Raw genomic sequence first — 13,959 nt, 5'->3', positions numbered from 1 at the left:
GATTCGAAGATATCATTCGATGATAACCGAAGCTTTGAAGCTTGTCACATTTTTTTTTGTCATGTGTCTGTCCGTTCTCGTCAGCACACGCTTTTTTCGCCTCGGTTCTCAAAAAAGGCGACAAACTTCAAAGCGTGACAGCTCTGAAAAAAATACGAATAGTCGTTTCATCTCACGTCCACAAAGTTTCGCTTATATAGGCTGAAAAACAACGACCAGCGCGCCAGTGTGCGCGCATTTTTCTCGGCACCATGAGAAGCGGCAAAAGCTGTGAAAATAAGTCAATGTACCTCGGGCTAATATTGCACCATTTCATGTCACGCACAGTTTATTTTTCGACCTATCTATCCTACCATAGTAGTATGTCACTCGATGCTACTGAAGTCGAGACAAGGTGCACTGGCCTGTTTGCGGCTGCACCTCACTATTTGATCAATGCGTTTTAATGGCACATCAAGGGTCCGAGTTATCGAAACAGAAGCAGTAGAAATTTACAATCCGAGCTTCTTCTATCGAATTATCACAACATGAGTGTTTTTACCTGCCCTAGCTCTATGGCAACCATGTGCACATGCTTTACGCAATTAAACTCGTCTCCGATATGACTCGCTTTCTTTTCTTAAAGGAGCTCTGCAACACCTTTCGAACACAATGACAAAAACGCTGCCGGTCGGTGGTCGAGGCTCCTGTGAACATGATTATGTCGGCGTCGTTACACAACTACGAACAACCGGTCATACATATATAACGTATGCCACTGTTCAACGTGTGTATTTGCGTACATTTATATATCAGCGTCTTTCCTAACGTTTTGCTCTAGAAATTACAGCGCAGACATCTTCCGACCACATGCTCCACATAACAACGATTCCCATGGTACGTGATATCTGCCGAACTTATTAATTTATTTATGAAAAAACTCCACCTGAATTTGCATGGCCTAAAATTGCCGCGCATGCACTATTTATTTATCTGCTTTATTTTAGAGGACTAGTGTTGAGCAGTGGGGTTTGCCCAATTTCTGTGGCTCATACACCTGTTATTGTTGACGAGGCAACTGTTTACGGATTTAATTAATTTACGTTCTGTCTACCAGGGCCATAGCTTCGTCAGCCAATTTGATCAGTTCGCCAGCTGCTGTTTCAGCCCAGTCTGGGTGGCCACAGTCACAATTTTCATGTTTGAAGGTAAAGACCGTCCACGATGATGATAACTTTTCTATTTAGTAGGTAACTGTTCAGGGTGTCACGAATGGCCTTGGCATATGCAGTTTTGCGGTAAAAACTGTAGTCATATTGAATAATGATGAAGCCCGGCAGCTCAGTTCGCACAAGTACTTCATTCCCACCAAAGTGTTAAGTGGCTAAAAAAGAGGAGGAAGTTTTTCGACAACATGTCGCTGCCCTGGCGTCTGTCGCAACTGGAAGCCCGAGATTTGACGTGAGCAGGACGGCGCAGCCGAAGGCCGCTGCTGCGCGCCATGTCGCCAGGCGGTATCGGCCTGGCGCTACTCTCGGCGCTTGTTCCATCCGTCTGGGCTAACATCACAGAAGCGGACTACAACTTGACCACCAGCGGCGGCAGCAGCAGCGAAAACATCGAAGCGTACAGCGTGGAAGAGGAAACTTCCTCACCCGTACTGACCGACATTGGTACCGGTATCCTCGCAAGACTCGTGAATCCACCGTACGACGCATCATTGCTTGAAGAAGCCGTTGCTACACCCACGTACGACGCCGTCAAGGAGAACATATCCTACAATCAGCAAAGCATAGGTAGCTTCCTCACCTTCCTGTGGGCTGCACTGGTGTTCTTCTGCATCACCACCATTGTGAACACGTTGAACCGCTGCATGGTTTTCTTCTCCGGCGACTTCAGCCAACGAGTGTCCTCCAGCTACATGACCGTATTTGTGTTTCTTCTCGTCGTGTTGTTCATTCTATTCGTGCTTATGACGCTGTTACTCGTGTCACTTGTGAGCACGCGCGACAGCATGGTCGACAGCGTAACGGAGAAAGTTCCGGCTGTTTTGACGTCCACATTCCAAGGCCTTCGAGGATTCGTCAACGTGACGGTGGCTCAAATAGCACAAAACAGGAAGACCGCGCGCATGCCGGATGTAGGAAGCGTCTTAGGAAAGGGGTTCGACACTGCCTTCAAGTCCTTCGTCGCCAATAGTGCAGCGACCGATGTCAGGATTCCGTTGAATCGCGTGAGTCAAGAATGCGCGAACGATTTACGGTACCTCGGTTTTATAGAAAACACGGGTGAATATGGCCGGTTGGACGCAAACCTCAGAGCTGGTGGAGAGAAATGTGCCCCGCTCCGTCAGTATCAGGAACAGCTTTTTGACGATGTATCTCATGCAGTGGCCACTGTGACAAGCAAGGATCGCCAAAAAGTTTTCGAAATCATAAGTGACTACGCTTCTATGATGGATGAAAGCGATTGCAACGTGGTACCGTCGCACAACAGCATCAACCAACTCGAAAAAGAAGTGCATGACTTTGAAGACAGCAGTGGTGCATTCAAGTCTCTGGCAAATTACGTTGAATCCGATCTATTCTGGATTGTCATCGTGCATGCTCTGAGCTTGTGTCTTCTCGTCGTGGGACTTCTCACAGGCGTGTGCACACACAATAGCAACACTGAACCGCATGAAAGGAGTGGCTTATCTCACCTTATCGGCTTCGAGCTCACATTGACAGCGTACGCTTTCACGTTGTTCGTTATACTTGGCATATTGGTGTCGATATTCATGACTATCGAGAGCACTTTGGGGTATACCTACTTTTGCGAGCCTTATCTCGGTAATAATTACGTCATCTTGGATGATGCTTTAGAAAGGCTGTGGCCAGCTAGCAACCGCAGCCATTTGCTGTCCAGAATTGTACCTTCTGAAGTTATGGAAAACTGCAAAAATGATTCAGTTTCTATTCTCGACTTGGGTCCGAAACCGAGCCATGGAAGGATTTCTCGCCGACAAGGCGTTTTGCTCCCGCGGTTAAATTTGAAGTTCGTGTTACAAGAATTGTCTTCCCAGCCTGAGCACAAGCGTGCTAAACATTCATTTTCGCTTGCTGGAGACGCTATTCCATATTTTCAAAAACCTTTGTCTGGTGAAGCCAAGTTTTTCACCGAGAATCGAGTGGACACCATGAGTTTTCGGAGCAAATCGTCTGACCTCTGGAATAAAGACAGTGACCCAATAATAAACAAAACCGTCGTCAAGAAGATAGTGCTCCCTATGATTCCTTCGTACTACAACCATTTTTTAACTAATCTAGTGAACCTGGCTATTCAACCGACCGGAAGTGCAATCGCCGGACGGTGTTCCATTCTGCGTGCTCTTTTTAAGTCTTTCATGGACGTTGTTTGCTACACCTACGTCCTCGAATTGGTAGGCTACTGGGCATCACTTCTACTGGCTATATTTCTAGCCATGCTGGCCATACCATGCTGTTTTATGTTAGCCAAGTATTTCTTCCGCACTCAGCGACCCATCCGTGTAATCCGAAGGTTCAGAAAACCCAATAAGACTACACGCTCTCTATCTGAATCACTAGAGCGGGAGGAAACTCCCGAACAAGACGAGGGTCGTCAGTTACATCCGCTTGAGAGGCTTCTGCAGATGTACGCAAAGAGCGAGTTGCCACCGGGCATGACGCGAAGAATCACCGCCATGTCGACCAAGAACAGATCGCTGTTGCCGCCACTGGGGCCGCTTATGCATCAGATGGCCTCTTTCTCATCGCGGTTGGCCCAATCGCCGCACCGACTCCATGCTGTACACTCTTCAACGAGCATCATCGCCACAGGCGGTGGTGCACCAGTGATGGCTGCAATGCCTGCTATGAATGTAGGGGTGACCGCGGTCTCACAGCCGGCGATGAGCTCCATTCCGTATAGACATTTAGTCGCTAAAACCGTAAGCAACGTGGCTTCCTCCTCGGTGCATCGAGCTGACCCTCTTACGCTTGCCCAGCCACACTACCACGGCCAAGTGTACACGAGCGTGGCATCGTCGTCCCACCAGGCTCTTGTGCCGCAAGTCCACGCACCGCCGATGTACAGGGTTCCTGTGGCTTCGCCTCAATCACAACCTGCTCTCATGGCGCAACACATATCTGTGAGTCGTTGATTCTATCGCATGTGACGTTACCAGATACGCTCGCAAAGATAATGCACTTGGGGTAGGTTTTCATACATGCAAGATCCCTCTTTACGTAAGGCAGAGGCACTTTCGTTTGTTGTCTTACTGAAAAAATGGGACTTAGGTGCCCTTTAATAGCGTTCTTTTTTGAACACTGTTACAATAAGAAAAGCAGAAGTATTAAACTGCGTCTAATTTTATGATTTTAGTTATTATTGACATAAGTTCCCCGCTCGCGTGCCTGTAAGCTTTCAACGTTTCCGTTACACAATAGGTTAGCGCTTCTTGGCTATCACATGCATACAGTGCGCGAAGTCCTTTCAGGCTAGAGGTATGCAAGTACTACATGCAGTTGCAACAAGCTTGCTAAGTAGCGGAATTAAACGAAGATATCGCTCAAGTTTAAAAACTTCATTTGATTTCAGATAAAGTAGGGAAGGAAAAGAGAGAAGCCGAAAAAGGGTAGTGTCAGGCGTTGAATCTCTTGGGTGGAAAAAAAAATGGCAGATGCCATGTACCTTGGGAATCGACGTTATGTGAAACATACGGAGGAAAGGTGACTGCGTTGTAATCAGCGAAATGTTACGAAATGACGCTAAAGATATGTACAAATGTTGTACGCACAGACGTATGTTGAACAGTCGCATTTTCACGCGTGTGTGCTTGAAGGCGCTTATTGTGAGGAGGACGGGGTGCGTCGTCACCAGAGAAAGTACATATATAATAAAGGCGAACCACGAGTCAGCTGATGTCAGTTTGTCGATTTCAGTTATGGCGCATGCGATCACTGTCGCGCGTTGAAACGCTACTTTTGCGCACAATGGCGGTAAATTAACAGATAATGTGAAGTGATCCTGTCTGATTGTTTCGCAGTTTTCGGCCTTGCATCGCTGAGCCGTGGCTTAGTGGTGGCCCAACAATTTTGCGTTGCAAGCATGGCGACATGTATTCACGACTGTCTCCGATAATCAGAAAAAGGGGAACTTGAGACAAGACAATTTTTGATGAACAGTGATAGTCGTGGTAGACGTCAAAAATTGTGCAGTAATGACCGAATAAAATTTTAGCATTAAGGTTTTAATTAACGACATGAGGAAGCACGACAAAATGTACACTTTAATGCAGTACGTGCACTGTAAAAAACGGTTAGAAGGGCAAGAGTGGGGGCTAGTTGGTTGAACATTGTTGAGACTCACACCGCGCTGGAATTAAACACACAAATAAAAGACACACTGAAGCACAGGTAGGACACACACGAGCGCGAACTAACAACTGTTTATTCGATGGAAATGTGACACACACATATATAGGTTGAAAGGAGAGAAAAAGAAGAAAAAGAAAGAGCGTGAACATGCGCACTGCCCACCAAGATAAAGCGCCCATCAGTGCTAATCAAATCCAGCCTTGTCAACTATCTAAAATGTCTACGTAAAAAAGTATATTCATTGTTTGACAAATGAATAGATGGCACACTAACACATTTGTCCTCACCAAACCTGCGCATCATGAAAGCTTCAATGATTTCTCTTTCCCTTTTGTCTTCTGATCTGGATAAAACAATGGTCTTTTCAAAGTTCGGCTTACAATGACACTTCATGCAATGGGTAGCTAAGTTACTGGGGTGACTGATTTGCTTGCAGTTATAATCATGCTCGCGTAAACGTGAGTTAAGGCACCTACCAGTTTGCCCAACGTACCAATTTCCGCAAGGCAAAGGAGTACCATATACAACATTTGTTTCACATGGAACAAATTTGTTAACATGCCTAACCGAACATATGTGGTTGTTCCCTTGGTTGCCGCTGTTTACTTGGTGACAAAGCGAAATTAATTTGTGAGGTGCCGTAAAGGTCATGGGTATGCCATGCCTACTTGCAATTTTTTTCAGTCCATGCGAAATGCCGTGAACGTAAGGCATAACAATAGGCCTCTCCTCTGGCTTCTCTTTTATTCCTACGTTCGTGTTGTGCGTGCTGCCGATGGTTTTTAAAAGCCTCTCGCCCAAGGCTGTGATTAAGGCATCAGGGTAATCACTGTCCCTAAGTCTATCAATCTGCTTCATCAAACTACGTGCAACCATGTGGTCACACGACTTTTGGCAGCTGTTTAACATGCACGCATATGCAACACTTCTTTTCACAAGCTTGGAGTGACCCGAGCTGTAGCTTCCCAGGAATAGGAGGAAGTCACCCAGTGTCGCATCGACAGGGCACATCAACGTTTCTGATGTAGAGCTACCACAAGAGGTACGGTCCATTCTTGACAAAGGTCCAAAATTTGCGATACAACCTTGTTGCAAACCTTCAAAACTTTTGAGCTTCGTTCACGACGTGGCACGCAGGGTTCCAGAAGATGTGAAGAATGCTTGCATTGTAGAGGGCATCAAGTGTGTAAACAAACACCCTTTGCGCAGACCGAGAGGCGAGAATGTGAAAAACGTGGTAAAATTTTTAAAAGACCAAAATTTGACGCTACAATTGTCGGACAAGACGGGAAGATTTGTTGTTATGGCGGTAGACCGACACCTGGTTAAGGCTAGAGAAGCGGTTGAAAAGAACTTCTCAATAGTGGATCTCGATGGCGCATCGTTGCAGAATGTTCACAAAAAAGCCGTTAGCTTGTGTAAGCGACTGGGACTACAGAAGCTGGAAAAGGACCTTAAGGGTTGCAACGGGACCACATTGAGACCCTTCTTCACTACCAAAACGCACAAGCAAGACAATCCCTTCCGGATGATCGTGGAAGATAAAGGTACTTGGCAGCACATTTTAGCTAGATTTCTCAAAGGAATGTTGGAACTCATCGCAGTGGAAGACCCTTTTGGGGTGAGCAACTCAAACGGTATTATTGAATTCCTAAAGAAGGGACAATCAGTGACGTGCATATCTATAGACGTCAAGGACATGTACTACAACATCCCACAAACTGAGGCCATTACTACGGTGCAGGAAGGCATTGACACTTACGGGGTTGTTAGATTTCAAAACGAGTGTGGGATTAGTGTTCGTAGTTTTTTGGATTTGCTGCGCCTTTACCTTCAGTCATTGTACGTGGAATTCAATGGATCCATTTTTGTTCAGAACGACGGTATCTGCATCGGCTCGTGCTTGGCGCCGATCTTATCGAATTTGTACATGGCGAAAGGAGATCGTGAATTGCAACCCCGATTGCAAGGGTACGGCGTTGTGGCATGTTTCCGCTACGTTGATGATTTTTTATTATGTTTCCCTAGGTCGAAATGTGCCAACATAAAACCCGAAGTTTTTGTCGCGATGTTTAAAACAACATTTCGTGGTCTTGATTTCACTTACGAGTTGCCCACAAGTTCTGGCATAAAGTTTTTAGACATCATGATTTCGCAAGGTGAGGGACACATGTGCTGGGAATATGACGTTAGAGGTGATAAAAGTTTGTTAAGCTACAGCTCGGGTCACTCCAAGCTTGTGAAAAGAAGTGTTGCATATGCGTGCATGTTAAACAGCTGCCAAAAGTCGTGTGACCACATGGTTGCACGTAGTTTGATGAAGCAGATTGATAGACTTAGGGACAGTGATTACCCTGATGCCTTAATCACAGCCTTGGGCGAGAGGCTTTTAAAAACCATCGGCAGCACGCACAACACGAACGTAGGAATAAAAGAGAAGCCAGAGGAGAGGCCTATTGTTATGCCTTACGTTCACGGCATTTCGCATGGACTGAAAAAAATTGCAAGTAGGCATGGCATACCCATGACCTTTACGGCACCTCACAAATTAATTTCGCTTTGTCACCAAGTAAACAGCGGCAACCAAGGGAACAACCACATATGTTCGGTTAGGCATGTTAACAAATTTGTTCCATGTGAAACAAATGTTGTATATGGTACTCCTTTGCCTTGCGGAAATTGGTACGTTGGGCAAACTGGTAGGTGCCTTAACTCACGTTTACGCGAGCATGATTATAACTGCAAGCAAATCAGTCACCCCAGTAACTTAGCTACCCATTGCATGAAGTGTCATTGTAAGCCGAACTTTGAAAAGACCATTGTTTTATCCAGATCAGAAGACAAAAGGGAAAGAGAAATCATTGAAGCTTTCATGATGCGCAGGTTTGGTGAGGACAAATGTGTTAGTGTGCCATCTATTCATTTGTCAAACAATGAATATACTTTTTTACGTAGACATTTTAGATAGTTGACAAGGCTGGATTTGATTAGCACTGATGGGCGCTTTATCTTGGTGGGCAGTGCGCATGTTCACGCTCTTTCTTTTTCTTCTTTTTCTCTCCTTTCAACCTATATATGTGTGTGTCACATTTCCATCGAATAAACAGTTGTTAGTTCGCGCTCGTGTGTGTCCTACCTGTGCTTCAGTGTGTCTTTTATTTGTGTGTTTAATTCCAGCGCGGTGTGAGTCTCAACACTGTAAAAAAATTCGCGCGTAGCAAGCGCGAGTGGGAGTGGTTTTTTTTTTTTTTGCACGCTTTGTTAGAACGTGGTGTGCTTTCATGCTAAGCAAATCAGGCTAGTTATCTGCGACTGGCAACTTTTCTCACGCTTAGATAAGGTGTTAGAGAGAAGTTTAGTTACTTCATGCGGTAGCTTCCTGCTACTTTAAATGCATTTCTGACCGTTAGCAGTCCTAAAGAATGAAAGTGGAAAGCAGATTGTTTTTAGGCTATGGGCTTGGTGCCTGTTTGGAGGGTGTATATATGCTCGGCATTGGCTAATAACGAATATTGACTTTCACTTTCGATCTTTTATGTGTGTGAACTATAAAACGCTACACTGTGGCAGCAGGAAATGAGCTTGCTAGCCGCAATATAATTAAGGATATATTGTTATAGTGCAGATAGTCACCAAGAAATACGAGGCAAGCTGTCATTAACTCACTCGCTACTCTTTCTGCGTTGCACCCAACAGCATATATTGCGTGTCTGCGCACAGCTCAAGATCGGCAGAGCGTTTTGTGCTTATGGTGCAGCTAGCAAGCTCGCGTTAGACTGTCGCAGTGTAATGTTCTATAGTTGACACAAGAGCAGGATGAAAACTGAAAGCCTATTTTTTTAGTTAGCTAATTCATACTGGAAAACCAGTATATTAGAGCCTTCAGGCAACCGCCAACCGATAACAAATAAACCACTACAAATATTATCTTCTTTCAGTTTCCCTTTTAAACACTTTTTGACAGTCATAAACACATGTTATGGGAGAATCTGGCATCAAGTAAATAAAAATTAACTTTTACACCTAACTAAGCACCAGGAAGGCCTCCAGTCACTGATCGAAAAGCCCCGAACGGCAATTCTGGCGTTACATCTTCGTTGTGCACCGTGCAAAACTGAGTAGAGTTGGTGGAATGAAAGCGTTATGAATTCTGTCTGAAACTTCACCAGTCATACATCAAAACGCCATAGAAGGCAGTGCAGGACGAAATTTTATACAGCATTTTGCACAAGTGCACCTGGTGAATTTTACAATTAAGCCACTGATGTATATTCTTTCGGTGCCATTACTTATACACACGGTCGTCAAGAAAATTGAGTGAGGGATTTAGCGTGAAGTGCTCTGAGGCTTTACAGTTTCTGTCAAATTAAGAATTCATAAATGTAGTTAAATAAAACGAAAATTTCGGGAATGTTAAATTTGAATGAAACTTTTTTGTTTTCAATAACTTACAAGAAAGGTTCTTTTTATAGATGAGCAATTCTAGAGAAAAAAACACACAGAAACTGTAAAATTGGCGCTATAAATAAACTTTTGATGGCACTTTGAGCAGCACGCGAACTTTGCTCTGCATTTAACTGAAATGAAGCGTAGTTTCATGAACGAATCCTGCCCCCTTTTTTTTTTCCGCCTACGGAATTTCGTTGATGCCGGCACATTTACCGCCTGCTTGAACGAAGCCAAGCAACTGCGAAAAGCAGCCCGATACGCAAGGTCCTTTACGTAATACACACACAAAGCACCAATGATTTTTTTCAGCGACGTGCCTGGTTTTAACTTCAGGGTTTCCCTCTTTGCCGCATACCAGCTTCTTCACTTCACCGCGCACCGCCGCTGACCCGCAGGTCACGGGATCGAATCCCGGCTGCGAAGGCTGCATTTTCGATGGAAGCGAAAATGCTGTAGATCCGTGAGCTCAGATTTGGGTGCACGTTACAGAACACCAGGTGGTAGAAATTTTCAGAGCCCTCCACTACGGCGTCTCTCATAATCATATGGCGGTTTCAGGACGTTAAACCACACATATCAATCAGTTCACGTCACCGCGCGCAATGCACCAGCCAACAGTGTCTACGGGTTAAACCTGGGAAAGATAAAAATGAGAAATCATTTTTGCACCTGATGGAATGGACCATTCTAAAATTTCACATCGTACAAACTACAAATTCGTGGCAATGATTTTGTCGAGAAAGCTCACATTGCGATTTTGATGTTAAATCTCCCAATACCAGTCCATATGCTGAATAGTGTTAGAGGAATAAGAATGTTTTAATCTGTCTCTGACCTTGCCTCTCACAAGGTATTTTATTCACCACTGAAATTGGGGTCATTTTGCGAGCCTCCAGTGTCGCCCTCCCGTGTCACCACTGCAGGTAGAAATTCCTTTAGGTGTTTGACATTCTCCTCGAGCGTGCTTGAAAATCTCAATTCACTTTCGAAGGCACGCTGAAAGAGAACACGTGGAATTAAACTTAACGAAGGCAGAATACAGCGCACAATGAGCAAAACTTCGTGGCTCTTTGTTAGTTAAGTTATACAGGGGCATTGGGGGCCAGCAAAAACATGTATCCGAACGAACCTTGACGTTTTACTTCAAGTACATTAGAACACAGCTTGATACTAATGTGAAGTTCGGAGATCATTGCAGGTCTACACAATACACTAAGAACATCACTGTTCAGAAAATAGATGCAAAATGTATAAAGAGATATTTCGAATTAATTTGCTTACCCGGGCATTCCAAGCGGCCGTGAAAGGCGGGCGAGTACCCACAGCACGCAGTTGGCAGAGTCGCGTCGTGCAGCGCGAGGATTCCGGGCAGTCGCATTACGTGTTCTTGCATCCACCGCGGAGGAAACCACACAGGTCAATCCATGTCAAGCTATTCGTAAAACTGCTCCTCTTTCGCCACGTCTCAACCTCACAAAGCGAGCCCGCCACACAGCACACGCTCGAAGGGGAGGCAGGCGCTTGCCAGAGACGGCGTACAAAGCACCTGCTAAGTCAATGGATCCAACGGCTCTAACCCCGTTTTTTTTTTTTTCGCCTACAATATATACTGAAACGAGCGCCGCCTTTGGAAGGCGCAGAAGAAGAAATAAATGGAAGGAGGCGCAGGTCACAGCAGCCAGTCCCGCAGAAACGTATAGCGGCGACATCACATGTCTGCCTTGATTGTAGCTTCGACGCGGTGGTCTAGTGGCTAAGGTACTCGGCTGCTGACCCGCAGGTCACGGGATCGAATCCCGGCTGCGGCGGCTGCATTTCCAATGGAGGCGGAAATGTTGTAGGCCCATGTGCTCAAATTTGGGTGCACGTTAAAGAACCCCAGGTGGTCCAAACTTCCGGAGCCCTCCACTACGGCGTCTCTCATAATCATAGCGTGGTTTTGGGACGTTAAACCCTACATATCAATGAATCAATGCCTTGATTGTAAGCGTGGCGAGAAAATGTGCGATCGGCGGCGCGGACTTTTGCTTAGCGTGAGTTTTTCGTTTCTCACGCGTAGAGCCCCGTATCACGCGTAAAATAAAGCGAATATTCGTTTCCTCGAACAGCGTCACGCTTGGGTGGTGCAAAAAACCACGCGTAATTTGGGTAAATGGTGCTGAAAATGAATTTTACACCGCCGAGGAGCGCGTTTCGCGCTTACAACGCACGAATTTTTTTAAAGTGCACAGAGCAAGATTTGTTTACGTTGTGATGACAACTTTGTAACACAAATTTCAGCAAGAATAGACCCAAAATACTAAACGAAGAGCACTTCTCTAATTAACTGATTTTCTTACAGTACGTTTTTGCCTTGTTTTGTTTTCATACTACGAAAACAAACTATTGTCCGCTGTTGCTTAGTCAAAGCTAGCTAGTCTCCTACCCCGTATATATTCGGTAATGCGACACATACATCGCCGCCGCACGCGGTATTTTGGCGGGTTTTCTCCCAAGCTGGGAACCGGTAAATAGAACTCTTGTCTTGTGCATTTTCGCCGGCTTACTGTCGCAGGCTGTCTGCGTTCCCGTACAACCAAGTGTTTCCGTTCAAGCGGGCGTGCCTATCCAGGTCAGCGCGCCTTCGGCCAGGTTGCTGACGCACACCGCAACCGTGTCAAACTCTGTCGCGCCGCCAGCCGCCAGCATGATGGCCGTGGCCCAACCACCATCCACCGTGGTCTACCGCGAAGCATACCCAGCTAAATCTTACGTTTTGCGGTCGCGGGGCTCCATGGGGCCTTCGCTAGCGATGGCAGCGCCACCTGTGTACGCGGCACCACCACGCCTCCGAACCGTGTCTGTGCTCAGCGTTTCGACATCCAGTAGCAGCGGAAGCGTCACGGCTGTGCAGGGAACCATAGAGCCCCGAAGAACCGTCATGTTTGCCCGACCGCTGAGGACGCAGTCGGCGCAGGTGATCGAAACCCGCATGCACCGTCGCTTGTAGCATCCTTCAAACACCCACTGACCGCAGCGGTGTCCACCAGACACAGCTAGCCGCGCATACACAGCCGGACACCTCATCAAACGAATGGTTATCGAAGAGGCTGTTCCTGAAAAGAACCTGAACGATGAGAAGCCCTGCCACCACATTTATCCCACGTTGTGACGCTATCGCGGCTGTCTTCCTTGTTGCCAATGTCGCCTTTCAAAGAGTTGTCCTTCAGAAGGTCAGAGATACGGTCACCATGCGGCAATAAAACTGCCAAAAGCCACGCGCGCGCTAACAGCATCGGTACAACCGCGTTTTCACGTCCAGTGAAAGGGTATTCATTTCAGCAGTGCAAGTGAAATTCTCCACAACGTCAACGTAGAAATTCGAGTGCTCAGCACATTGGCGAAGAGCTCCTTCCATTTTCAGAGTCATTTCACTCCAGCAAAGCAATGCCCCTTAACGCGACAACATAACCGTACCCTATACTGTATACGGACAACCGCACATGCTTCTGCCGAACGGGCAAACTGTTGTTTCTAGCTCACATAAATGTGAAACGGAGTACATTTCAACTCGTACTGTAGGTATATGGATGCAGTACATATATAAATTTTACCAGATTTGCATATTAAATCATCAACACGAACAGTTTACGACCTCGTTTTGCATCATTCTACCATGGTTTTGCCGGATTCAGCCATTATTATTATTATTATTATTATTATTATTATTATTATTATTATTATTATTATTATTATTATTATTATTATTATTATTATTATTATTATTATTATTATTATTATTATTATTGAAAAGACAACCAAAAGCACTAAATTTTACTCTGCGAAATGTTAGCCAACACACCACTATTAGCGTGCATGACACTTTCCCCACTTTATTTGCATATTGTTTTGAAGCAACTACAAACAAAACCGAACTGCTATAGCGCAATCCAGTGTTTTCTTTTTAATGCTTTCGGCACTCTTACGACGCTTCCAGCACTTTCCAGTATCTATCTGCTGTTTGTAAACAAACTGGCATGCATGCGTCGAACGGTCTGCCCAAGAAGACTTCTGGTGCGGCACTTCCGGCAATGCATTTAGAAGGGTTCCCGCAGTATTTTGTCTAGTTGTTTGAGTTTTTGTTTCTCTCCTACTTCTGCCGCATTCATTCAGA

The 13,959-nt window shown here is 45.5% G+C and overlaps 1 protein-coding gene across 1 annotated transcript; it reads left to right on the top strand.

The window, feature by feature from the left end:
* The first annotated feature begins 1,196 nt into the window (after positions 1–1,196).
* Positions 1,197–13,429, top strand: LOC142776019 (uncharacterized). The gene is made up of 2 exons (XM_075878816.1): positions 1,197–4,129; positions 12,361–13,429. Exons 1-2 carry the CDS (start codon positions 1,481–1,483, stop codon positions 12,793–12,795), a joined length of 3,084 nt encoding a protein of 1,027 aa, XP_075734931.1. The 5' UTR covers positions 1,197–1,480; the 3' UTR covers positions 12,796–13,429.
* Positions 13,430–13,959: the final 530 nt, after the last annotated feature.

The sequence above is a fragment of the Rhipicephalus microplus genome, chromosome X, assembly GCF_043290135.1.
Source record: "Rhipicephalus microplus isolate Deutch F79 chromosome X, USDA_Rmic, whole genome shotgun sequence".
Classification (NCBI taxonomy): Eukaryota; Metazoa; Arthropoda; class Arachnida; order Ixodida; family Ixodidae; genus Rhipicephalus; species Rhipicephalus microplus.
This window is presented reverse-complemented; position numbering and strand designations above follow the sequence as displayed.

Bases quoted from the DNA above. Each gene is read 5' to 3' on its own strand.
- LOC142776019 (XM_075878816.1), top strand. From the start codon at position 1,481: ATGTCGCCAGGCGGTATCGGCCTGGCGCTACTCTCGGCGCTTGTTCCA. The intron at 4,130-12,360 runs GTGAGTCGTTGA...TTACTGTCGCAG, and splicing joins TCATGGCGCAACACATATCT to GCTGTCTGCGTTCCCGTACA.